The 26,450-nt window shown below is 38.1% G+C and overlaps 1 protein-coding gene across 23 annotated transcripts in view; it reads right to left on the bottom strand.

The window, feature by feature from the left end:
- Positions 1–26,450, bottom strand: part of CELF1 (CUGBP Elav-like family member 1) — a 57,810-nt gene that overhangs the window by 9,906 nt on the left and 21,454 nt on the right. For 10 of the 23 annotated variants that reach the window (XM_068684770.1, XM_068684775.1, XM_068684774.1 and 7 more), the window contains 11 exons: positions 17,089–17,276; positions 16,376–16,458; positions 15,908–15,956; positions 13,284–13,418; positions 13,020–13,099; positions 12,546–12,707; positions 11,174–11,255; positions 8,172–8,300; positions 2,842–2,955; positions 2,483–2,668; positions 1,021–1,164 (listed from right to left, as the gene is read on the bottom strand). In XM_068684770.1, the coding sequence (XP_068540871.1) occupies positions 1,021–1,164; positions 2,483–2,668; positions 2,842–2,955; positions 8,172–8,300; positions 11,174–11,255; positions 12,546–12,707; positions 13,020–13,099; positions 13,284–13,418; positions 15,908–15,956; positions 16,376–16,458; positions 17,089–17,266 (1,342 nt within the window). In that variant the 5' untranslated portion in view covers positions 17,267–17,276. Of the gene's footprint in view, positions 1–1,020; positions 1,165–2,482; positions 2,669–2,841; positions 2,956–8,171; positions 8,301–11,173; positions 11,256–12,545; positions 12,708–13,019; positions 13,100–13,283; positions 13,419–15,907; positions 15,957–16,375; positions 16,459–17,088; positions 17,277–19,315; positions 19,963–26,450 lie in introns of those variants that run through there. The other 13 variants (XM_068684767.1, XM_068684766.1, XM_068684765.1 and 10 more) reach the window with 13 other exon arrangements.

Here is a 26,450-nt window from a genome sequence, read left to right as displayed (position 1 = left end):
TTAAGGATCTTTTCCAACCTAAATGATTCTATGATCTTGGCATTATAGGAGTAGGTTTGTTTGGAGTGAAGTAGCTGTTAAGACAGGTTAAGTTTTTGTCTTATGAAAAGTTGTGTATCATTCCAGGAGAAGAGCATCCTCTAAATAAAGATCCCAAGGTTTTTGAAGAAACCTACTACTTTAAATAACTCTAGTCAATGGTTGGTATCACTGCCTGGGGAGATCATTCCATATGCAGGTGTTACAGCCTGACGCTCAGCATATTTTTTGCTGTCGTCTTTGTTTTGTTTTCACATGGCAAAAGCTTTTCCACATCTTTTAGACCATCAAAATACTAAAAAAAAAACCACATGGTATTATGAAGGCACAATACTATGGAAACCATAAAGATTCATCTCTCCTATTCACAGTCAGAAGAGCTTACAGCACTACAAAAATTCTACCACTGCTCTCTCTCTGTTGTTTTCAAAGTGGTGAAAAATGAAACCATTGAGTTGTGCAGTCCACATGCACAGTCTTCTGCTTCACAAGCTAAAGAAGAATACATCCTTTGCTCACAACACAGACTTTAGCAGTTAACTGAAAATAATCGATTTGGATAGTAAAAATAGCATGACACGATTTATATTTTTTGTTTAAATTTCTTGCCCTGATGCATCTCCAATCTAAACACGCACTAATTAAAAGAAAATTAGGGTAAGGAATGCAACCAAATTTAGGTAGTACATAAGAGCTGAAATAGTTCTTCAGTTACCAAGGTTTCAAGTATTAGGAGGAAGCTTTAAAAAATGCCTTCAAAACATTTATAGAGCATGAGAGTTCAGTGCTCCCATAATGTATTGTACCTTTCATAAAAATAGAAATAATTCATAATGATTATGTAGTAACATACATAGCAACATAAACAGTTCTTGAAAAGAGAAAGGAGGGAGAGAAGGAGCTGTACCAAAGTAGACATAACAATATGCTGGAAAAGATTACTAGAAAGAAGCCACCCCTCTACAGATAGACCCAACGTACCAAAACACTTGCTTAGATTGGTCTGCTTATCAATGAAAACCTTGGCAGAGACGACATTTCCAAATGGCATGAACATCTGAAGAAGATCCTGATCCCCAAACTCCTGGGGGAGATGGTAGATAAACAGATTGGCTCCCTCTGGACCTTTAAACAACAAGTAGGAATATAAACTCAGAAAAAGAATAAATAACGTAGGCCTACTTCACAAAAAAAAAAAAGTGAAAGAGACATTCAAGTCAAATCTTCTAGAGAAAACAATGACATTGCTGTATGCACTTCTATAGAGTACTTGATTCCAGAATAAATCAACCTGAGCCTTTGCTGAGACGGGGCATTCATGTAATTCTAGCTCTTTCTCCACCATTTTTGTTCGCAATTTCCACATCCTACGAAAACTGGTTCACAGATCCTAGTCATAACAAAAGCTGAACAATAAACTTGAGCTTATTTTGTTGCCAATAGAAACTACGTAGATCTCAACAGAAACAAAGTAATCAGATTACTTGTAATCTTACATTCTTTTCTAATCATCATCCTACATTCTGCTGAAAATTTACTCCTGTATTCTTCTTTTACACTACGTGTTAAATTGATTCAGAAAAAGAGTGAAGAGATCAGCAATAAGGATCTGAGGGAAGAGATGAAGAACAAAGACACTGGAGTTCACATTTAGAAATACCAAGGAAATAAATTTAAAAAACTGATATACTGAAATAAACTGAAATACTGATATACTGATAAACTGAAATAAATTAAAAAACCTGATTCTCTGACAATGGGATTTGTCAGGCTGAGGACCCATACCCTCCCCTAAGAAAAAGGATGGACACTATTACTAAGCATTTAAGGCTTTTTAAATACTACTAAATACTAAACACTGTCTGTATAAAAAACTACTTTGGACAGCCCTTAGAGGGACCTCACAGGCTTTCCTTCCTTCCCTTTCCTTTCCTTCCCCCCCCCCCCCCCCAATAACCATTATTCTAAGCAATGCCATGAAATTAAAGCTCTGCACATAGGGTAAGTCACTGGGGAGACCTCATTGCAGCTTTTCAATACTTACAGGTCGCTTTAATACTTAAAGTATTAAGATGGAGAACAACTTTTTGCTCAGATAGACAATGACAGGACAAGGGGGAAGGAATGGTTTTAAACTGAGAGGGGAGATTTAATTAGACATTACAAGGAAATGCTTCACTCAGAGGGCGGTGAGGCACTGGAACAGGTTACCCAGAGAAGTAATGGATGCCCCATCCCTGAAAGCAATCAGGACCAAAATGGGAGAAGCCCTGAGCAACCTGATCTGGCAGGTGGCATCCCTGCCCACAGCAGGGGAGCTGGAGTTAGATGATCTTTGAGGTTCCGTCCAACCCAAGCCAATCCATGATTCTATGAGGGTAGCTTCAAGGGTTGGTCTTGCCTTTTTAAGAAGTCCTCTCGAGTTGTACAACTTTCTGCCTACCTTCTTTTTGACTTCCTGCTGCACCAATACTTTGTTGTGTTAAGAGACTCTGGTTATAGAGCGTGGGCAATGCAGCAGCAGCATATTGCTGGATTCCAGAATAAGCCTGCGTGAGGGCTTCCATTGTGCTACCTGTCCCATTTGAGAGACCACCACTGCCAAGTCCTCCATTTAAGGCTGCCATTCCTGTATAAGAAAGAGGAAGTAAAGATGAATAAGCAGTGCCATCAAGTCAAAACAATTATCTTTCAATACTCCACACTACTATAAGAAGAAAAGGAACATGATAAAAGAGAACTAGCGCAATTTGAGGAATAATAATCAGCTATTCCCTCAGCCCACCACAACACACAGCTTACCTGCTAGAGAGCTAACATTCAGGCCTGCTGTAGCCCCTGCCAGTGTCTGCAGTGCTCCAAGAGAAGCCATGGGATTAACAGAGGAGCTGCTACTGGAGCTAGGTGAAGAACCTGCTATTAAAATAAGATAATTAATCTCCAAACAATACTTCTTGGTTCTGAAAACTCAACTTCTTCATTAAATCATTTCTGCAAGAAAAGCTAGCACGCAACAGACTAAAGCAAAAGAGAAGACTGTCAATAAAGCCGTCCTAAGCCCACACAACTTGATCACACCACTTGCATCTAACCCCTTCCTAGGTTTTGGAAAAAATTCTGCTTCCTACTTTTTGCAACAGTAAGAATTTAATCAAGTGTAAGGCATTCAATCAAAATACGATCATCAGCTAAATTTTGTATCTCAGTCAAAGTAACTAGCAGCAATGCTTATTACTGCTGCCTGAAATGAGTAAGAATTGCTATATATTAACATCAAACCTTGACACACCACATAAGGTGAAAAAGACCTGACACACAGATATTAGCAACATTAAAGAAAACTCCAGTCAGACTGAACATATGGTTTTCCCATACCACCAGAGCAGAAACAGCAGATGCTCAAATTATTCTGACACATTAAATAATTTTCCATTAAAAAAATCCTACTGCAGCAGCTGGGGCTATGGCCAAGAAAAGATTTGGAACACAGACCTAAAATATAGAGCCAATCCTCTGTTGACTGTACCACTAACACCTTCAACCATTTTTACCTCAGTAAGTGAAGTCTACAGATGCAGTCCCTAGCAGACTGCTGACTTACATTGCCTGCCACATTCTGCAATAGGTAGAGTTAGAACTGAAAACTGGAGCAGTAAAAGCATCTCATAGTCGTTTGAGAGGAATTTGTATCTGTGTGGGTAACAGAACTTATGTCAAAGTTCTCAAGTCAAACATAAAAACTTATATCAAGTAGCTAACAAAAGAATCGAAATTCAAGCATTTTCAGTTTCCTTCTCATTTTTTGTAATTCTCAGTATGCAGCATTTATCCATTAAAACTTTGAAAATAATTGTTATCGTCTTTCAAGCAGATTTATATACACTACATATCCATCAATTTATACATGTTTCACAATGTCTCTTCTGGAGTGGAATGTGGTAACTGTTTAAATGGGGTACTGCAAACTTACCTAACAAGCCACGGCAAAAGCGTGCTCTTGTACCCAACGAAAACTGCATGAGAACCCAGGGAGTTGCACTTTGTATTACAGTTCACTTTTTGTGCTGACAGAGGAAAGGACAAACCTACTCTGTGAAAAGTTCTAGACAAACTCTTAACAAGTCAGAAATTGAAAGACAATGTCTAGAAGACATTGATAAGCTGTATTTCAAGATGCTAACTCCAAAGAAAATAAGACACTTCCTGTCTTACTGTCAGTAGCATATTAAATGTTGTAAAAAAATAAAATACAGAGAACAAGTTAGAGTAATTCTCAAGTTGGTAGAAAAACAGAACAGCTGGCTGAATAAAAGCCAGCATTCAGAAATGATACAGCTGCCTTGATTTTAGAGTATCACTTGTTTCTGCAGCACTTCATTGCTAATCTCCATAATTCAAGCAGACACTTCATTTGACAGATGAGAACACTATTTCAAAAGAAAAGAACAAGTAGCAGCATGGGAAAAAAAGAATAGAGCCAAGGCTAGAGAGCAAAGTAAAAGAGAATGGATCCTTTCCCAACTTCAAAAAGGTTGTGATTTTAAATCAATTAATTTAAACCACTGCAAAAAGCTGAACACAGTTATTTTAGTTTAGCTAGCTTCACAGACATCTGTTTAAGCAAAACAAGAAAATCTTTAATATGAGATAATTTGGCTTGAAAACACCAAGAAAATTTAATACTTGCATTTTTTTTAATCACATGTATATACCAATTGCTGCACTGAGTCAGCAAAGCACATTCTAATGATGACAGAAGGTATATAAATAATAGATGAGCAAAAATACATGGCAATTACAAAACAATACTTCTTAGGTATGGTCTCATAGCTTCCAGCAATCTGTGGCTCTAAGACTTGTTCAGTCAATGGCAACATCTTTGCATTTAAGTTATGATTTTCACTCATTAATTACAGTGCATTTTGAACACAATTTATTTTTTTGTAGTGTACTATATTCTGAGCCACTGACTTCTGCCACTTAGTGCATGCACTATGCAAAGGAATACATCTTTTCATTTTTGAGCTGTCAGCTCGTAACTTCAGTTGATATCCTGTAATTCTCGTCTTGGAAGATCTAGTGGCCAGTCTATCCCAATTCATCTTTATCACACCACTAATACATTTGTAGGCTTCTGTCATATCCAACTCCTACATAAGTTTCCCCCTAGTTGCACTGAATAGGGAAAGAATTCTGCAGTTCTAGTCATTCTCTCTTTTTTTCTGTTTTTGTAGTTCTCATATATTATTTTAGATTTGAAAACAGCCCACAGCAATAGAAATGCAAAACCAATATAGGTTTATACATGTGCTTTACTCCATTCCTATCCCTAACATTATTTCTCTATTTTGTTGCTGTTGTTTATTTCCTTCTTGCTTACTACTGAGTATATTTTTTTGAATCAGTCTACTGAATTATACTTAACTAAAAAAGCTAACTGTAAGATTGTTAACTGAAGGAACTAAGGGTTTTCAGAATTTTTTAACAGGTAGTAAAGAATAGCTAGCAAAGATAAAACTAGTATAAGAACATCAACCATCTTGTTAAAGTGGGTCTAGGTATGGTTCAAGAGGGATGCTCTGAATACTGTGGAGTTTTAACAATATTCCATGTGAATACAATGTGAATGCACATACAAATATTAATCAAAAGACAATTATAAGTTTGATTTTTTAAGAGATAATAGCTAATTCAGAGTGAAAAGCCACCATGCTTTGTAATTATGAGAAGTACCATGAGACTGAATGCTGTCTATATACACTGAGACTTTCTTTTCAATTTACATAGTTTCAAAATGTGAAGAATATTAATAGCTTTAATGAAAAGCCCCTGAAATGGTTTAAGAGTTTGATTGCTCATTGACTACATATAGACCATATATCCTCCAAATTTCATTTTTGAACTTCTTTTGAACAAAGATAATCTCTAGTTTTTACAATTATACTTGAAATTATGTTTTAAGAGCAATACAATAGTGACTGCTTCATATTAGAAGCCTGTGAAGAGTATACTACTACATGTGTATAGGATATTAATTCAAGCGACACATCACAATCACTCAACTGGTGACACACAAGCATTTATTGATGCAGCTGACCATCAAAAAGTTGTTTGGATTCAGCACAGGTGGTACTTAAAAATTGACTGCTGTTCCCCACCCCTAGCTCTCCACCAGTGTGACCAAAAGGGGAACCCAGTCCTAAGATGTCTCTCTCCGAAGGAAATGACACCTGCAGGGTGCTGTGTGACTGCTGAAATCCACAGAAGGGAAAGCAGTCCCAAAGAATCACAAATTATAGCATAACTTCAGTTAAAAGGGACCTTTGTGGATTATATAGCCCAACTGTCTACTCAAACCTGGTCTAACCTCCCATTTAGCTAAGCCTCTTCAAGGACCTTTCAAACTGAATTCTGAACTTCTTCTAAACTGATGGAAATTCTACAGCTACACTGACAACTGGTTCTTGTGCTTAATGACTTTAACCGTGTTTTTCTTTTACGACCAGATTTTTCTCTGCTGCAGTTTGTGTTCACTGTCCTTGTCCTTCCACTGTACACTTCTTCCAAGAAGAAGCTGGCTCTACCTTTTTTAGTATGCCTGACCCTAACATCAAAACCTGCCTACCAGTCCCCTTGCCCACCTCAACAGATAGAACAAACTTGCTGCAGTCAGTAAATGACAGAGCCAACAAGGAAAGTTTGGTTCTAAACATCAGGCATAGCCAATTATAACCTGGCAATTCCAGCACTGCTACTGCATGAAGAGATATGGGAGAAATTCTCAGTTACATTCACTTCCATGCTTTCTCTACAATGAAGCAGTAGTAATGGACTGTAAATGTAGCTCTTCTACAGCCTCAGCTCTGTGGTGTTTTTTTTGTTGTTGTGTGGTTGTTTGTTTCTTTCTTAATTACAAAATAGGATACCATAGCTGGTACCCAAGATAAATTCTGAAACTTTATTTCGAAAATTCATCTTCAAGGACTGCAGACCACGAAGTTTTTATATTAAGAAACAAACAAACAAAAAAAACCCACTGCCTGTATACCAACAGAAGACTCAGCTGAATTCTCTCTCAGGAATTTCTCTAAGTAGAAAACTGCGCAAAACACCCAGAGCTTAACTCCTGATCATGTGACCTAAGGTCTTCTAAACAGCTTTCCCTTATAATCTCCTTATCATCTCTTCACCTAGTTCCTTGGTCTTCCTACGTAATACAAAAAGCTACCTGTGGCAGTCTAAAACACCCCCATAAGCACCTCCTTTGGAGTCTCACAATTACATGTGAGGTTGTCAACTTTGTAGGCTGTATTTCAGAACTAGATAAGCAATCTGGATTTTTATGAAGAAATAAACCTACATATCACTCTATACATGCTGGAAAACCGACACTCTAAAAATACAGGGCCTCTCTTCCCATGTCAGGATTTAGACATAACTGAAAATAGAATAGAAATATAATTGAGTAGGATTCTGACCCACATTTGCGGTAGAAGTTTATCATGTCTGATGTGAAAACAAACAGAATGGAAGAGCAAGATACTGATTTTTTGATGTGTAACTGATAAAATCAGTACCAGATAACCTCTTTCCAATAAGTGTTCTATCAAACTGTGTATTTTGCTTCTGTGAGGCAGCTGTAGTATCCTTTTCAGTAATGCCAGAGGAACATAAAGCTGTCTTTCCTACTGCACAGAATGCATTACCTCCTGCTTAAAGCATCCTATGCTCCCCATGTCCACAGGAAGAGGGTACATCTGCTACATACCTGTCTGAATTCACTGAGAAACTACAGACATGATGAGACTGTAGTAAAATTACTGGAAAGAGATCACCTACCTTTCTGCTTCACGATAACCTTAAAAATCCTTTTTACTCTAAATTAAACTTACCAAGAATATAGTCAGTTAAAAAAAAAAAAAAAAAAAAAAAAAAAAAAAAAAAAACACACACACACTTTGCTGGTGACAAAGATACCTACCCTAAACAAACACCAGTAAATTTACAGGAAAAACTCCTTATCTGTTAAAGAACTGACATGACAGAGATGAAAAGAACAGATGACATTTATCCTGGAAAGACTCCCAGAGCAACCCATGCCATAACACACTACAACACAGGCAGTCTCTTACCTGAGCTGGTGAGCACACTCAGGGGACTGCTGGAGGAAGTGAGTGCAGCGGTGCCACTTGGTGTATTCTGAGCTGCACTGGCTGCAGCTGCTAATGCAGCCAGGTTCTGCAACTGCATCGCATTCAGTCCTGCAACACATTGAAGAATACACAGAGTTTCTCCTACAATAGCCACCATCATCCAAAACTAACAAATCCAGTAACCTCAGCACATCATAATGGGATTTGTGGTAATGGGCAGGAGTTAAAAAACAGACTTCAGTACTAGTTACCGATCTCTTCTACATTGTGATTCCTTGTTACAACTAAAATGAAATGTAATTTTTGCCCAGAAGGATGATTTCCCTAAAAGACCAAGTAGTCACAATCCCAGATGTAGACTCCAGAGCACAGACATTTTCAGGCAGTGTTATGTTCAGTCATAAAAGCATAGCAGTTTTAACTGCTATGGACAGTTAAAACAGGGTGTAACAGCTCATCTGCAAGCCAGAGAACTTGTCTATACACCAGGCTAATAACCTCATCTTGTCTCATATCCCTCTCCTCTCTACATGGGAACAGCAACAACTGCAGAATTCTTTCAAGAAGGCCTACACAACACAGTAGCCAGCGTCATACCTTTAAACTGCCATCAGCTGAATATCAGCATGCTTTGTCTGGTCTCCTTGGCAGACAAGAAGCAACAATAAATTGTAAAACAATGTTGAGTGGCAAAATTCCTGACCACAAAATCACCTACTGTATGCACAGGCTAGCCAGCTGGTCAAACAAAAGTGGTAAGGAAAATGGAAAACATCAGGCAGGTTGTAGGTAAACTGCCAGGAATACCAGTGGGAGGAAGAAGAGACGATGAACTTTTACTGGTCATTTATTCATCTGACTCATCTTCATTTTGCGTTATAATTTAACCTTCAGCAGGCTAGCTCCAATCTTCCATTTCTGCTTCTCTTCCCTTTCCCTTATTTCCCTTTCACATCTTCACAAGAAATTTTAATTGTCATCATTCATGTAACATTATCCAAATGTCTTAAGTAGATCCAGCTCCTCATCTTTTGGAAGATGAGTACTTGGTGATAATGCACACCTACCAATTAAAGTCTCAGTTTTGCACTTTAAGAATGCAAACACAACATAAGAATGTAAATGGCAGTGCAGCATAAACTGTTCGTTCTCTAAGTAGCTTCTACTGCTTTTAGTATTATTTTTTTTCCTCTTTTTGTTCCCCCTCCTCTAATTGTTCTCTCTTTGTGATCAGGTCTGTATCTTTAATCATATTTAGTGCCCCAAACATGAGGATCCTGATATTGTTTATATTCTTTAAGGTGCAATTGTAACATAAAAGTATGAAGTTAAAACCTAAAAGGTTTTTTGTTGTTGTTGTTGTTATTGTGCTACAGAGGGTTAAAACTGCAAGTGTTAGAGCTTGTGAAGAACAGAGCAGCTTGCTTCCTTTCTGAAGCAGTTTGGCATGTACATGCTGCACCTGTTTTCTTGTCATCACATTGTTTTCCCATCTGCTTTCAAATAGGGTCAAGATTAAATTTTGTCTATAAGCCTAATACAGAGTGGGATCTAATTACCTGCTTATTTTTCTAAGAATTTCAGGAAAGGCAATCAAGTAAGATATTAATGGGACTTTGAAACAAACTCTTCCTGTGTAGAGCCATAGACTTGGAATAATTCTTTCAAAACACAATGAAACATGCTACTTAGATGCTAGGGTTCTCATTTTATTTATTTTTTTAAAAACATATGGCAAAGTCAGAATTACCCTGAAAATTCCATACACAACCTTATCTATCTGGGCCACCCTAACATCCCTATTGTTGTGACAATAAATACAAACTGCTATACTATTTTTCCCCTTTATCACCGACTGCTTTTTTAAACAGAAGCAATAAGTGAAAAAATGTCACAAAATCTATTTACATCACCACCAAACAGGTGTTAGTGAAACTAAACTTGCTTTTAGCGAAACTCCAGAATCCAAGAACTCTGAAGAGGTTGAACATGGAAAAAAAAAATACACCTAAGAAGCTAAGGTTAGAATAAGTCTCAAGAAAACAACAAAGTTATTAGAATGGACAATACAACACTTGTAAAAGCTCGCAATTGTTGCTGGCGGATGTACCAGCACAAGTCAGATGTACAAAGAGACTTTAATACTTTAAGGTCAACCTCTGCACAGACAGGGCACGTAATATTATTAACTACTGGACAACTCAAAGAGGCAATTTTAAAAGCATTAAATGTTCAGTATTAAAACCAAAACTATAGGTTCTCTGTCACCAGAAAAATTTAGAGGAAGTGATGAATAGAGTTACTAACATGGGTTTTATTATTCGCCATCCTCTGAAGACAGAAAGCGCAATTAATTTGCAGCCTCAGTTCAGAAACTTTTACATTATCTCCATAATCCTAAAGGATACTTCAGATAACTTCACTTACGTTTTGACTAGCAATCAAGGAATTTGGCTTATATCTGTTAAGCTGATACTCCCACATCACAGCAATATTGTAAGTAATTGTAAAACAAATGCAGGAATTAAAGAACCAGAATGAAGGACTGGTTCACATTACTTGCAACAATACATTTTCAACTTTGAGGCATTTAAAAAGAAATAATTTAAAATATGAGACCTAAACAATTAAACATATGCACTAGTGCTTATTTCAAAACCACGGTGCTTCAAATACGCATCTGTTTGGATGAAAATAAACAGTGTTTTTTTTTGTATCCATAAGGGAAGATAATTCTAAATGCCAGAGGTAGGGGAGATAAACAGGATACCACAACTTACCTTGGAGAAAACAATTAAGATTAAGAAGGAACATGCACAAATTTAGCAGAGAATTTCTGTCATTCCACAGGAATGGGTAAACTCAGGACTACTTACTACAACTGCAATATGTCTACAAGCCTTTTGGCTACTTTCTCTACCTGCCTTTTTTTGGGGGGGGGGGGGGGCTACAGAATTTGTCTTCTGGTGGAAAAAACTCACCTCCCATTGGGTGGAGGCTGCTCAATGTGTTCAGGTTTCCAGATGAGGCAGCTGCTGTCTGCTGAAGGAGCTGCAAATAAAGCTAGACATTACACCAAAAAACAAAACAAGAGTGAGAGTGAGGGCTGGCTCCGCTTCTGGGAGAAACTGCATCACACCACAGCCAGAGCGCCGTCACAAAGGGAATTCCCCCTGCCCATGCACCAAATCACAGCAAAGCGTAAAAAGAATTCCTCTTCAAAAATACAGCCAGAGCACCACCAGAGTGAAAATCAATGTTGCCCATGCACCGCATTGCAGCCAAAGCAACACCACAATGCTTTTCCCACTCAGGACAGTCAGTATACTAGCCTAAGTGAAGTCTGTATCTAATGCACCAAGACAAAAACAGAATCAGTAATGAGACAGAACACCTATTCAAAGCACCTCAGGCAGGACTGCTACCCATAAGGATATTTTACCTCAAGCCGGACTTTACAGCTGACATTACCAGCACAGGACAAATGGCAAATGCCATACCAAAAATCAAAGAGCCACTGTGAGAGGTGATCTCCTCCACATTTCTTAAGCACAGCAGCCATGAGAAATTCCAAGCCTCTGCTAGGAAGCTATTTAGAGAGGTTTCCTACTACTCTTTTCTCCCTTAACCACATGTTGTTAAAAAAAAAGTATTTCAATCTACCAAACTTAAAGCAGAAGTAAAAGAAAGAATGTCCCCACTTCAGTAGTACACTATACCAAGAATGAGATGAAGTTTTCCTTTTCTATTCCCCAAATTGCATGAAAACAGTTCTCATAGCTATGTGGTAATCCACATGAGCCAGAGCACACCAGTTTATGAAAGTTCACCCTCTAGGGACCCAGCAAAACCAAATGAAACCAGTGACAAACTGTAGACTACCTTCTTGAGTCATTTTTGATAGAGAAGAGTAGTTTCTGTCTATCTTCTGGTGTGTTTTTATTTTTGTTGTTGTTTTGTTTAGTGTACACTGTGAGCTGCTTCCACCTGCTCACCTTTTCTATTTGCTCATCACCAAGTACTAGCCTATGTCTCACTGGAAGGGGGTGAAAGGAATGCTGGCTAAAGAACAATGAAACAGGAATTCTTCTGCCATTCTGCAGAAGACAAAAAAAATGTTTCAGCACTTAGCGCTAGGGAGACTGGGGCAGAAATCCTCACTTAAATGCATCCTGACTAGCTGTTAGCACATAACAATTTCCTGTAATTCAGCCTCCTCATCCACAAAATGGGGATTACAAGCCCTACTTCTATTTATCAGGAGCCTTCTAAACATGAATACATTGAGCATTACAAAACAATCAGACACTGCAATCCCTGAAGAGATGAAAAGAACTCAGATGAGAAACTCACTGCTAAGTATTGGGGTCCAAGTGTGTTGAGACCAGCCAGGTTTCCCCATACTGAGGCAGCACTGATCTGTTGCATTTGTTGCTGGAGTTGCTGAGCAATTCGTTTTTGCTCTTTGTCCTTTTGTGTGTCTGCAAATTTTACCACAATGGGAGAAGAGCAACCCTGCAAATAGCAATTCAAACAATTACACACTTGCTATCCTCCAGTTATCAGAAACGACTGCATTAAGACCCAGTCATTAGAAGCATTTCTGACACCCTCCCCATACATATATATAATCAAACAATGCATTTTATTAAAGGTTCAAAATCTCATTTGATTTTCATTCCATTTTATATTTTGGTATTTTCTCTGCAGGTGAGGTTTCTATCTTGAGCTCTAGGAGGAGAGCAAACAATGTCCTCTCCCTGCTCTCTAGTCCCCCCCAGACTCCACAGTAACTATTTTCTCCTGATATTCGCTAACTTGCTTTACCTCCATGGTTTGTGCTTGGTGCATTGCTTTGATTGCTGTTTGTGCCATGGCTCTTGTTGTAAAAGTCACAAATGCACAACCTGGGGAAAGAACGCAGAAGGAAACAAGTCACTCACTTTATCAGCAATTACCGGGATGAATAAAGCAATGAATATACCTTTAAAAAAAAAAAAATCACTGAAATAGCTGAAATGCCACCTTGAGCTACAAAAGGTAGCATCACCTGTTGGAGAATCTTGAACTGTCAGAACAATTCCTGCTTACCTCGGCTCAGGCCATCGGGGCCCCGTAATATCCTGCATTCTTCAATCTGCCCAAAGGGGGAGAACATCACTCGGATATCGTTTTCATTGCACTTCTTGGATATCATTCCAATAAACAACTTCCTATCTTCTACTGCTAAGAAATCAAAGGATGAGAGTATTACCAACAAAAACATACTTACTACATCTTATTTTGTCAAACATTCTCCATCAGCCATAGAATTACTTTCCTTCTATTTTGGGGTAGATGCTTGCTAAAAAACAACTCTTAATAATGCAATCTCTTTGTTTTAGGAAGATGTATATGTGACACCTCAATGAACCTGAAGGATGCCTGTTTTATAATGTTTTTATGTTTATATTTTACTGTCTGTTTCTCCCTTGCAAGCCCGTGAGCTACAAGAATGTTAAAAAACCCTCCTGGCTTTAGTTAAAATATAGTTAATTTTCCTTCTAGTAGCTGGTAGGGTGCTGTGTTTTGGATTAGGATGAGAAGAGTGCTGATAACACGCTGATGTTTTGTAATTGCTGCAGAGCGGTGCTTACACCAAGCCAAGGACGTCTCAGCTTCTCACTCTGTCCTGCCAGCAGGCAGGCTGGGGGAGCAGCAGGAGCTGGGAGGGGACAGACCCAGGACAGCTGACCCAAAGTGGCCAAAGGGGTATTCCATCCCATCTGGGGTCATGCTGAACAATATATACGGGTGGCTAGCTGGGGTGGGGGGGGGCAGCTGCTTGGGGTTAGGTTGGGCATCAGTCAGCGGGTGATGAGCAATTGCATTGTGCATCACTTGTTTGTACACATTATTAGTAGTAGTACTGTTATCATCATTATTGTTATTATTATTCCTGTCTTAATAAACTGTCTGTATCTCAACTCACAGGCTTCACTTTCCCATTTCTCTCCCCCATCCCAGAGAGGAAGGGCGGAGGGTGAGCAAACAGCTGTGTGGTGTTCAGCTGCTGGCCGGTTAAACCACAGCAACAACAACAACAACAACAACAACAACAACAACAACAAAAAAAATGCATCAGATTCAGCAGCACTTCCCATATCTCCTACATTTAGTTCCTGGTTAGCAAGAGAAGAGTTGTGTTTATTTTACTGGACTATTTTCATCCTCTCATCTGTCCATTCTATCTTTAGATGGCCAACATACCTCACCAGTGTCTAAACAGGCAAGTTAGTCACAAAAGGATTCTCTCTAGCTCATTAGATTGGTGTGATAGGGGGCCAATCATGTAAATTTACTTCTGCCTATTTCCTCATGCTCCTGTCTCAACAGCAGAAGCAACACCTGTTGTTTTAATTCTGTTTCACAGTCATCCATTCTGATCAGTACCAAAGGCAAGAAAACGACACATCCAAACTGATCCATCTGCTATTGTATCTTCCCTCTAAATGCTGACACTACCAGATAGATTAGTGTTGAAGAAAAACTCCTAGTGTGTGGACTATTTTAAAATAAATGGTGCAGAAACAGACATTTCTCTTAATTTGCCAGTTGGTGGTTACTAATATCAGAACTTTAAACCTCTCATTTTATTTATCTGAGGATGCTAATTACCTCGAAAATACTCACTTTTAAGTGATGAAGCAAATTAATCAGAATGCCACTTGGACATTTAAAACAGTTTGCAAATAAACATCCAACACAATATAACATGACGAAGGCATGAAGCACAATTTGAAGCTTCGGGACAGAAAGTCTTCTCCTATTTAGTGTCATGGTGAGGGGAAATCAATTTCTTTGCTGACTCTTCCTTGGAGCTGACAAGGAAAACTCCAAACCATTCCAGCTGACAAGTTTTAACTGACTAGTAAATCTTGATGTTGTACCCAGTTCACTGTCAAGCTCTTGGAGCATAAAACTGCCTTCAAATCCTTTTTGTACTCCATTTTAGTTCAAGAGTTCCATCATTTATTTTAATGTCAAGTTAAAATACTTTAACTGATGCTTTCCTATTTATATACTCACCTTCACCCTGTACTAAAATTCATGTTATAGCCTCGGAGCTGTCACTTTAAAATTTCATTAAATACACCTTCCACTTTCCATTATTCTTCCAAGAAACACACACACCTGTGTGTATGTGTGTGCATATATACGTATTTGAGTGTGTACATAAACTCATCATTGAAATGCACAGATAAATCATTTAAGCAATGTTAGATGTTTAACATCTTAATCTGAAATAGCCAATGTGTAGAAGTATGCTCACAGTATTTTCTCTGATGGTCTGTTTTTGAATTCTCACTCTTCCTTGTATACTACAAGGTAAAGTTTTGGACTCCCACGCTAACCACAACAGGCTTTCAGATTGGTCAAACACCTGAAAAGCATTTCTGGATTTCAAACACCTTAGTACAAACAAGAACTCACTGGATGTTTCCCCAACTGACACCATGGTTTTCCCCGGAAGCAGCAACAGTGGAAGATACTTAGTCATGAAATTTTAGAGAGCTCACTTACAATACCTACTGTACTGAAAACACGCCTTTTTTTTTTTTTATATAATTAGGTCTCCATTTCAATATGACTTGATCAGAAGCTGTTGAACAAAAGCTGAAATTTCCCTATTAGCATGAATAGCGCCACAAGTCTCAGACTTTAGTACAGCTTACCATTATTCTTTTCACTGTCAGCTGGTTTCATCTGGATAGGATGGTGCATCTGAAATGCAAAAATATTATTTAATCCCAGATGTGTTCGCTTTATGCTACATGAAATATATTCCCAGAAGAATAGTGGAAGAAAGAAATGGTAGCCTGAATTGTCTCTACAGAAAGGTATAAGTAACAATACATAAATTTCTTGAAGAAAGAAAAGCTTTCCAAATGATACACCATCATTCCTCCTAAGAAAGTACTTTTATAGAAGCCATGCCCACACACTTCACTATCATATTATTCCTCAAAACACTCCAAATTTCCTTAAGATTTATCATTGTACAAATATATTAAAAAGAGCAAGACTGTGAGATCTCTTAAACATGACTCGAGGGCAAAATAATGTATGTTTTACATCTGTGCTGCCAGAGCAGAAAAGAAAGACAAGATAGAGCTGAGAAGAAAGAATGCCTCTTCACTTACCCCTGGGAGAATCTTCATGTTGTGAAGAGCATTCTGTGCTTCTAGTGCAGCTTTACGGGTATAAAACGTAACAAAACAGCACCCTGCAATTGAAACAAAATGCTAGCTAAGGAAGAACACTAGGAATCCTGATATGTTGTACAGAAATTAGAAATCCCCCACTTCCAACTTTCCAATGCAAAATACATGACAAATAGAAGTTAGGCATTGAAATAAGTAGGTGTTACTGATTTTAACTTGAAAAAGATTCATGTGTGTAATAAAACAGGATACCATCAACAGGATATATTCAATACCATAACATATAATTAAAACAAACATTTAAATGTATCTGGCAAACAAATCTTGGCTACTTCCACTGTTAAACTCAATTATTTGGTAGTATCCAGATCTTAGATCTGGTTTTACAGGAAATACATTATTGCATATTACTGAACTGCAAACCCAGGTTACAGCATTTAGTTGGAATTTGAGGTACTAAACATTTGATATATACAAAAAAATAAAACTTTTGATTTTGTATTTTGTCTGAAACTCTGACGCTTCCAGCAAGATTGTGGTCATATCATAACATCATAGCAATGCTCTGCAGCAACACAATATTTATTAGGTGTTCTGCTCTGTATTTATAATCCAAACAGCAAACAGGTAAGATTAGAACTGTGTAAAAGCAGCTGAGACCCCAAGTCTAACATGAGAAAGACAGTTCTCACCTTTGCTTTGAGGGGGGTTTTGGCTCCTGTCCCGCAAGACATTGATTTCATAGACAGCACCATACTGTTCAAAAAGTTCTCTTAGATCTTTCTCACACCAGCTCCGTGGGACCTGACCCACAAACATCTTGATAGCATCTAGATCAGGTTGGTCTGGGTGATCCAGTGTGCCATTCATTTTCTTTGAGCTATGAAAAATAACAAGGAATTTCTGTTATATTACTCACTACAGATTCTACATGTCACTGCAGCTAGAAGCAGCATGCTTATAGTGAGGTTAAAAATATATTTCAACAAGTATATAAACATGTACGATTAAAACAAAGAGACTCCTGCACATCTGCAATCCTGCATGGCAAGAGAATATTCATTAATATTATTTACATTCACTGGCAAGTCATTTACTTGGAAACCAATTACTCTGCACAGTTGTTTAAAACTTCTCCTAACGCATGCTCTTACAAGGTAGACATCTGGGATTCAGGAAATGTTTGATGAGATGACTGAAAAATGTAACTAGTTCAATCCTGTAAAATTTTACAGGAAAAACTGGAAGTGGAAGGAACCTAAACTAATAACTAGCATAAATGAGGGTAACTTTTTTGTATGTTTAAGGATGACTATGTGGAATTATATCCTGGGGTGAAAAAACATCTTAAAACAGAAAAATAGGTACAATTGAATCAATGAGAAGTCTTGTTAAAGATTTACAATGATACAGTGCTTTGTGAAACTAGGCAGCTTTCAACAATATCTGGAAAAAAAACAGGTTCAGGTTGCAGATGAACAGGTCGGGCCTGGATAATCTTAGTCTCAGACTAAATCAAACTGAGTAACAGTAGGGTGCTAACACAGAAAGAGAATCATTACTTAGATTACAACAACACACAAGCTTTGATTATGGGGTTCTTCAAAAGGTTTCAAGGCACTACATGGAGCTGTATGTGAGGCACTACATGGAGCTGTATGAACTGTTTAAAGCCTGTCAATAAAACTGTTATACTTCACCCAGCTACCTGAAAGCCATACGCTGCTTTCTGTATTGACTCCTCACTGTTTGCTGAATACAATGTGAGGTCTTGTTTTTGGCAGTCACAGGCTGGTATACCACAGGACCTATCTTTGTGGAAGGCTGTAATGACATCCTATTGCAGCTGTAGTGATTAGTATGCTAAAATTGCTGGCCAACCCCTACATAATCTAGAAAGAACACGGGGGCCAGAACAGTAACCATGCAATGATTCCCCCCAGCCCGGTCCCCAAGCTCATTGTTGAAGGATACAGTGGCCTTCTTCCAGAGTAGTCAGCTCTCTTCATCTTTGTTTTTTTTTTTTTTTTAAAGATTTTTTTTCAATAGCTTATTACGTTACAGGCAATGACAGGAACACTGTTTACTATAGGCACATTATTCCCTCAATATAATTTTTGTAGAAAATTTTCCAAAACCAGGTAACGTTTAGTTATTTTTTCTCCCCTCTCAATATGCTGCTGTACAGAGTACGATAAAGAATTGATGCCAAAGTTTTATAACTGTATGAACTGACCTCAGAAACCACACAGCTTCTTACTAGAAGGAAAGAGAATTATCCTCATAAATCCTTTCACTACTCAACCTTTCCACTCCAAAAGAGTCAGCATCTCTTCAAATATCCAACATAAAGAATACCTTTTACAAAGAGGTAAACTGCATGTTTTTTTCGTTCTAAATGAGAACGACTGGAAGTCACTTAACCTTTTCCAGTAATAATTTTCAGCCCTGCTTTCTCTCCCATGGACAGTTTCAGGAGCACTGCCAGTCCCCTGTTAAGTGAGCAATTTTTAACATGACCTCAACAGGATTTCAAGGAATCCTTCATTCCTAATTAGAAGGTTTAGTCTGGAATCATTAACAGGAAAGCACTGGAATTGTTCTCCCAACAATTCATTTCAATAACTGATTTTAGAACATCAGCACCCGTAGCATACAGCATACACGTAAACAGTACAATCAAATAGCTTTATTCCTCCTTACCCCCAGCCCCAAAATTAACCAACTTTTTCCTCTGCGCAGAATCCAGAATCAACTCCCAAAGCCTGCTACAGTTTCCTCAAGAAAACAAATTGCAGACTCCCCTATCCCTCTTCCCCCCCGCGGCAAGGGGAATTCATGAGACAGCACTGACTTCAGAGACAGCAACTCCAACTCCCACTTCAGTTATAAAATTAGACATGAAGGTAGACTACTTACACAGGGCTAGCATTCAAGGAGCAATGGTCCACCATCATCTCCGGGAGGAAATCCAACTTGAACGCAGCCATCACCTCAGTCTGTCCCAAACTACTAGCACTAACTCGGTGTATTGCCTAACCCCTAAACAACGCACTTCCAAAAGTCCTGCAGGTCTTAACACTCAGCCACACAAAAAAACACTCAAACCACAGAAACAGAAGCTCGGGGAGACCAGCAATAGACACCACAGAAACAGGCTGGACTGGGAAAGGGACATGGAATCCCAGATTAAAAAGGGGATGTGACCATGTGAAGGGAGGCTCAGCTCAATACACAATGAAAATGCTGATGCACTGGGCTTGTTTTGTGCAATTTTCCCTGGCGAAGCAGTACTGAGTGCACTGTCAGATAAACAGAGTGTCAGATCCATGAAGATAGCAATGGGTAACAGAGCAGAAAGAATACAAACTCCAGTCTTTCCATCCCCAACTAACTCCTTGCCTCCCAAAATGGCAGCCCAAGGCCTCGAGATCCAGGCAGTTCCCATCTCAGCAGCATTAAGGTGGACAATTCATTGTGTGTAGTCAAAAGGTTCTTTCCCCACAAACATTTTCAATGTCTGATTAATGATCTCACTCTTTCCATCTTGTGCCATTTTTGACACTCTCTTAAATTCTAGGCAAATGCCAACTGTTTCTCTGAACCTGCCAAAAAAAAAAATAATCAAAGCTAAGGTCTGTTATCTCAAAAAATCCCCAACTCCCACAGAAGCTTCAACAGCTCCTCTTTAGAGGAGCAGAACATCCTTTGTTTTGGAAACAACACTTTGCCCATCATGGTTCTGTAAATCCAGAGACACACAGACAATGAAGAAAGGGAAAAATACAGGTCTAGTGGTAATACCATTCCTGTTTTTATACTGTTCCTGGCAGCGATTTGTTGAAAACTGTTGTATAAACTTTGGAAACACTGATCGTAACACCTTAGCTCCTTCATCACTAAAACAGGAATAACATGTTCATCGAGGAACTGCGAGGTGTAATAATTACACGCATAATACAGGCCTATTGTTAAGCCTCCAGTACTCAAACTAATGGGGAGATAATCTTGTTAATACCACATTGTGAGATGCAGAAATATTTGATTGCAGAGTGTGCTACAGAGCCTGCTGGGTGTGTCCGAGCACTCCAAGCAGTGTGATTAGCTCAAGTCCAACATGAATCCAGATAAGCCTTATGCATACAGCCAATACAACCCCATAATAAACCCTTAGAGCATCATTAAGGAACGCGTACTGGGTCAACCGTGATCGCTTTTCTTGTCTGTCAATGACTGCAACACGTACCTGCAGTTATTTAGACTGGCCAGTATACCAGCTTTCTTTATGCTTGCATAAATAGAGCATGCCTGTTATTTTTTAGATAAATAACCCTTTCCAACCTCTGAAAAAAAAGAACATTTCCCATCTTCTGCCTACAGCGAGCTGGGCCTTGTAATAGAGAGACATACGTTACTGCGAAATAAGAGAGGGCTTGAATTTATCACACATCAGATTTTGGCACTAACTACTTCATGCATGCTCTTACTATGTGGTAAATGCAAGGAGGCTTATCCCTAAATGAGAAGGTGTAAGCTACCTGCTAAGCACCACTGGCATAAGCACGCAAGTCGGCACTGTGGAACACAGGTCAATTTACTAGCTTGCAGTAAATTGTTAGTATCTACCTTCAGACACATCTCACGGGCTTGTCCTACTTGAAAAATGCCATTCTGAATAAAACGCATCATATTCAAACATTGAATTCAGCCCGAGGCCTACTTTATGGATTTTTCTAAAATGAACCCACAAAGAGAAACACTTCAGATTTATATGGTTACAAAGCAGCAGATAATATACCGGGGTTCTTTCCATTGTTTATATGATTCTAGAGCTCAGCACTGTGAATTCTGGTCTTACCACAGACAGAAACAGAACACCTCTCATCCTTAGTTTTAAGCAGCCAGTAAAACACTCCAGCAGCCATAGTCATTGTAGGTTTGATGAAAAATGATGCTGGTATGAGATACTCTAGAAAATGGGTTTCAAAAACGTTACTGGATTGATTAGCTTAAATCACTGCATCATTCTGATTTGCTTTTACCCCCAACATCTCTCTGCTCCCCAGAACAGAAAGCATATTTGTTTGTTTCATTAAAACAAAAATGCAACAAGATACAGGCAGAAAAATTCCCACATCCTTCACTGTCACACTGTTACAGTCCATGTCAAATTCAGTTTTCTGGCTTTGCTCATTAAAACATTAGTTTTGTACAATTATCCTGCCACATATTAATTCCTAATTCTCATTATACTTACTCTTTTCTCCTCTGATATGCTCACTTCATGTAATGAAGAACTGCCAAAAATATTTCACATGCTGTTATGTACAATTTAAGGGAAGGAAAAAAAATAATACTAGAATGGTGGATAAATATCTGAATGTACGTTAGCCACGACTCCATGCTTCACGGTGCCATCATTCCACAGTAATGACGGCAGTTTCAGTGACAAAACATTAGTATAGAGAATGGTTTTGTTTTAACATTACTTGGCTGAAGGAATCAAGTTGATGAGAGTAAAACACTTCCGGACTTTTCTTATAAAAATATCAGAAAGAGTGGAAAAAGATGGTATTTCACTACTGCATAGAAGTTGGAAGAATAAAGCAAAGAGGTTATTTCTTTGGAATTATAAAAACACAAAAGCCATCCTAGCCATTGCTCACAAAGAAAGAAAAATTAGACAGCTAAACACACTTATTTTTTGCTCAGATGTCAAATTCCTGCTGGCTTCCAGACCCATTCTTTGACTGTTTCTATTCAAAGGATAATAGAAACAATGTCTGACATTCCAAGCTCTATGTACTGTAGCTACAAATTTAAACGTGGTGCTAACCTGACAATATGAACATTAAAAACTTCTGCATATTACAGATTAAATCTCACTTTAAAAAAATATATATATAATAATAATTATATATATAATATTATATATATATATATAATATATATAATATTTTATATATATATTTCTGAAGCCCTAGGCTATGCTGCAGAATATATCACCATATGAACTCCTCAGATTGTAAGGCATAAATGTTGAACGTTTTGCTTTTATTTTTATGCTTGAAGAATTACATCCCATCTTCGGGCACAAAACTTGAAAATAAAACCCAAAAACCAAGCGCAGTATTTTCTTTCACTAAGAAAGCCTCATTCATTGCAACAAGCAATTAACTGAAAGCTAAAGATAAGACCATCTTTTATTTTATACAATCTGAACCTCAGACAATATATACAGCTCTGAAGCTGAGGGACTACTGGGATGGTGAGAGCAAACTATGGGAAAGGATGCAGGCTATGGGGAAATCAGACACTGTGAAGCTTTGAAGGAGACAGGTCCTAGAATAAACTTCCCCTTGTATTATCTGTGCATATCCAGATCCCTACAGTGCTGCTGAATTGCAGTTTTGTTTTTTCAGCAGATAACCCCTAGGTTACACACATCAAAATACAGTAACTACCTGTCAGTATTTTATTGTTTCTTTGTTGATCGTGTAAGCACGTCAACAGAATGTTTTCAATGTATGTGGAACCCAAAATGTCTTCCCATATCTCAATAGGTACAAAAAGCCCCCCACCTACTAGCCAAAGATGGAGTTGCTTTCTCTGACAATCTCTATAACAGTTACTCATTGTAGGTACACAAATCTGATACATTGAGAACGTTAAATTTACCATCAAAATAAATAAATTTTCTGGTTGCTAACAACTCAGATTAATTTAACTGAAAGCCATTTTCATGTATAGGTGATTTTCATAGAAATTCCTAGATAGAGAAAATGATAGGAGGGGAAGACAACTGCTTTTATCTCTGAAATACCAGTTTCACGGTGCTTGCTCTCATGCATATAGCAGAGAGCATTTAAATCGTCTATACTCTCTAGAGCTAGCACAATTTAAGTAAAATCCATTATAAAAATAGCTTGTAATGTAAGAGTTTGTTTGTATGTTTCTTCAAAATATTTCTGGGGACCACACTATTTGAGGTAAATCAAGATGTTCTTAATCTACTCCTCTGGCTTGTGAATGAAATCCTGTTTACCTTTAGCTTCTACTCCAATTAATTCTATGAAAGATCAAAACAAATTCTGAACTTCTGTCTGACTGAACAACCTGCACGACTCACAGCTCTGCCAGAAGATGAAGCAGCAAGTCACCTATTCCTCTAGCTTATAGAAAGCCCGTTTTCTCTATGTAAGCACTCCTAGAAAGAGAAAATATAAAATGGCAGCTAAGCTTACTATCAAATAGGAGTGTAAAGACAGATTATTCAAAATGAGTTATACAAAACCTACTTTCTAAAGTGAGAATGAGGTTATGTTTCTGGAAAAGAACGTAAAGCATTGCACTAACACCTGAATGAATTTGTTATACTAATGAAGTCCAAATGGTGGAGTTTATAAAAAGACAAAAAAACACACACATACACATTGCCTTTTAAATTGGCTACAGGACTCCTTAAATACATATTATTCTTTTGAAATCTTTCTGTTCTTCCTGCCTTCTTACTGCAATGCAACATTGGCTTGAAACAAAATTCCTGCCACTCATTTCACTAAGCAGGAGAGACTTGCAAAGGCAAGTCAGAAACATGGAAGAAAGAAGACTTCTTACTCAGTTCATAGATAAAATATTTAGGAGCAGTGAGCTTTGTAATCCTGGAAAAATATTGATGGGGTTTGAGCACCACTGCTTGTTTACAGGGATATATTTTTCTACTTCTATCTAGTGCACATGTATATATAATTCCCACTTAAAAAAAAAAAAAAAAACCACAAAACAAAACAAAGATAACCAATAGGTTATATGCATCAAAATACTGGATATACAATCCTACCACCTTCTAGCTAACATTAGTAAGGAACAACTAAGTAATCTCACCTGTAAACACAGACTAATCAATCATTTGTAAGATTTTAGACCTGTTTGTCTAATGCACGCAGTACTACACATTATGAGAACCAAAACACAAATCTAGATTGCACTCTACTAGTCCAGTGTGGCACTTCTCAAGTTTCACAGAAACAACTTTTTACCTTTCTAAATCAACATATCCAGTACAAACTCTTCATGTGAAACCAGAAGACTTTGTGTGGATTAAAAACATAGTTGCCTTTCTGTGGCAACCACGAACACAAATCTGATGTGTCAAAGCAGCATATAAAGCCCAATACCTGTCTCAGTTGGTTGTGCAAAGGGGTTCTAAACTACGCTGGTCAGAAAAGACCTACCACTTGATGCTTTTTCAGAGTACCATCCAGGATTACAAACTGTGATAGAAAAGAACACTGTTTTCCCAGTTCTGTACAGACCTGATGCAAAAATTCAAGCTACTTCCCTTAGCTCCTCTGTTTCCAGATGTTTTACAGGACAATCAGGATGCAGCAATGCTTTCCTGAGACACAAAGAAAGGAGAATATTGTTTGCTAGACAATAAACCTAAGCACTAGTTAGTTGACCCTTCCTACAAACATGACAAGGCATTCCACAAGCAGAACTAAAAAAAGCTGTTCCTACAGATGTTATCTTACCTCCTTACAATAAAACTCAACAGCCTTCAATGTCTTCAACAGCCAACAGCAGGACTAGTTCAGAGCTACAAGCACAATGCCAGACAAAGGAAAGGAGCTGACTGTTTTGTTTTGACTTTCTCAAAGCACTGTCACATTCACTTAACGCTTAGGAACTCAATGCCTTGAGATGTTTACTGCTCTGCTTCTTTTTTTTTAAATGAAAAGTGAATTCCAAATTTTTCAGGAAAGATTAAGGCTTGTGCATTGTTTTCTTTAAAAACAAGCCAATAAAAACCCAACTAATCCAACTACTTTTTATTAATCAAGATACTTCTGGACTGGAGCACAGACTGCACAGGCTGTACACCTACATCCAGTCCCTCCTGTTTGCTCCCTGTGATGCAGGCATTAGTGTGCAGGCTCCTCAAAAGGCACCAGCGAAGTAGTCTCGAACACTGAGGGTTCAGACAGGTCAGTGACTTTAAGCCATTGTTTTGCTGGAAGTACAAACAGGAATCAAATAATGCTCTGACAGAATTTAATGACCATAATGTAAAAGTAAAAACAGATAGGGAAAATGTGTATATACAGTATTACCCCACGCCAATGCGAAGCCAAGCAGTTCTCCATTGACTGCCACACACTCATTTGACTGACAAGTCTGGATGTCATCCTTCTGTCTTTTATTTGAAACAAGCACTAACGCGAACACGTGTATCAGCTCAAAGAGGTTACACATGGCCTATTTTTGCAAGTGGATAACGTCTCTAAGCTAACCAACTTTTCAAATGACAGGTAAGAAAGCAAAATCTTAATGGCTGATTAATCAGTATTCCTCTTCTCAGAGGACGGCAGGAGATGTTTTTTCAGGCAAAGGGTAGTAGATTTTTTAAACTCCTTGCTGGCAGGATACTGCAGATACAATAAACTTACATGAGTGCAAGGACAGACTAGACTAGGAGCTGGAAGCTACCAGACAAACCCACAACAGGTGAGGTTCTCATAAGCTGAAAACAGAGGTTGAGAGATTACTGGGTCAGTTTTGTGGTGACAAGGTGAAAACAAACAGTACAGATTATTACCCTCTACAAATGTGGAAGGCAGGAAGTCTGGAACATGTCAAAGATCCTATGCATGTGTATTGGGAGAAAGGAAGGGCAAAAAGTACTACCGGAAAAAAAAAAAGAAAAAGAAAAGTTGTGCTGTTAAAACTACTCAAAAGCTGAACTATACATATACTATGTAAATGCTAATTAAAAATGCTAACTTATTACCAGCAATGTATTCAAATGTTTTCATAAGCAACAAAAATAAATAGCAAATCACACCTCTGGCCTTCAGAAATTCTACAGCACAGACAGTGATCAGTATACATGCATTTCCCTTTCTTTTAAAATGCCTTGCAATTGCTTTCAGTATGTTAGCATGTAACTGCCAAATAAACTCAATCTGTGGTATATTCAATACCTGGCTTACTCCTGAGGAGGACTACACCAAATGGGAGATGACAGCTCTGCAACATGAGCACTTATCTACCA

This window comes from Anas acuta, chromosome 5, assembly GCF_963932015.1.
Source record: "Anas acuta chromosome 5, bAnaAcu1.1, whole genome shotgun sequence".
NCBI classification, from domain to species: Eukaryota; Metazoa; Chordata; class Aves; order Anseriformes; family Anatidae; genus Anas; species Anas acuta.
Note: the sequence above shows the minus strand (reverse complement) of the source record. Positions and strands in the feature narration are given on the sequence as shown.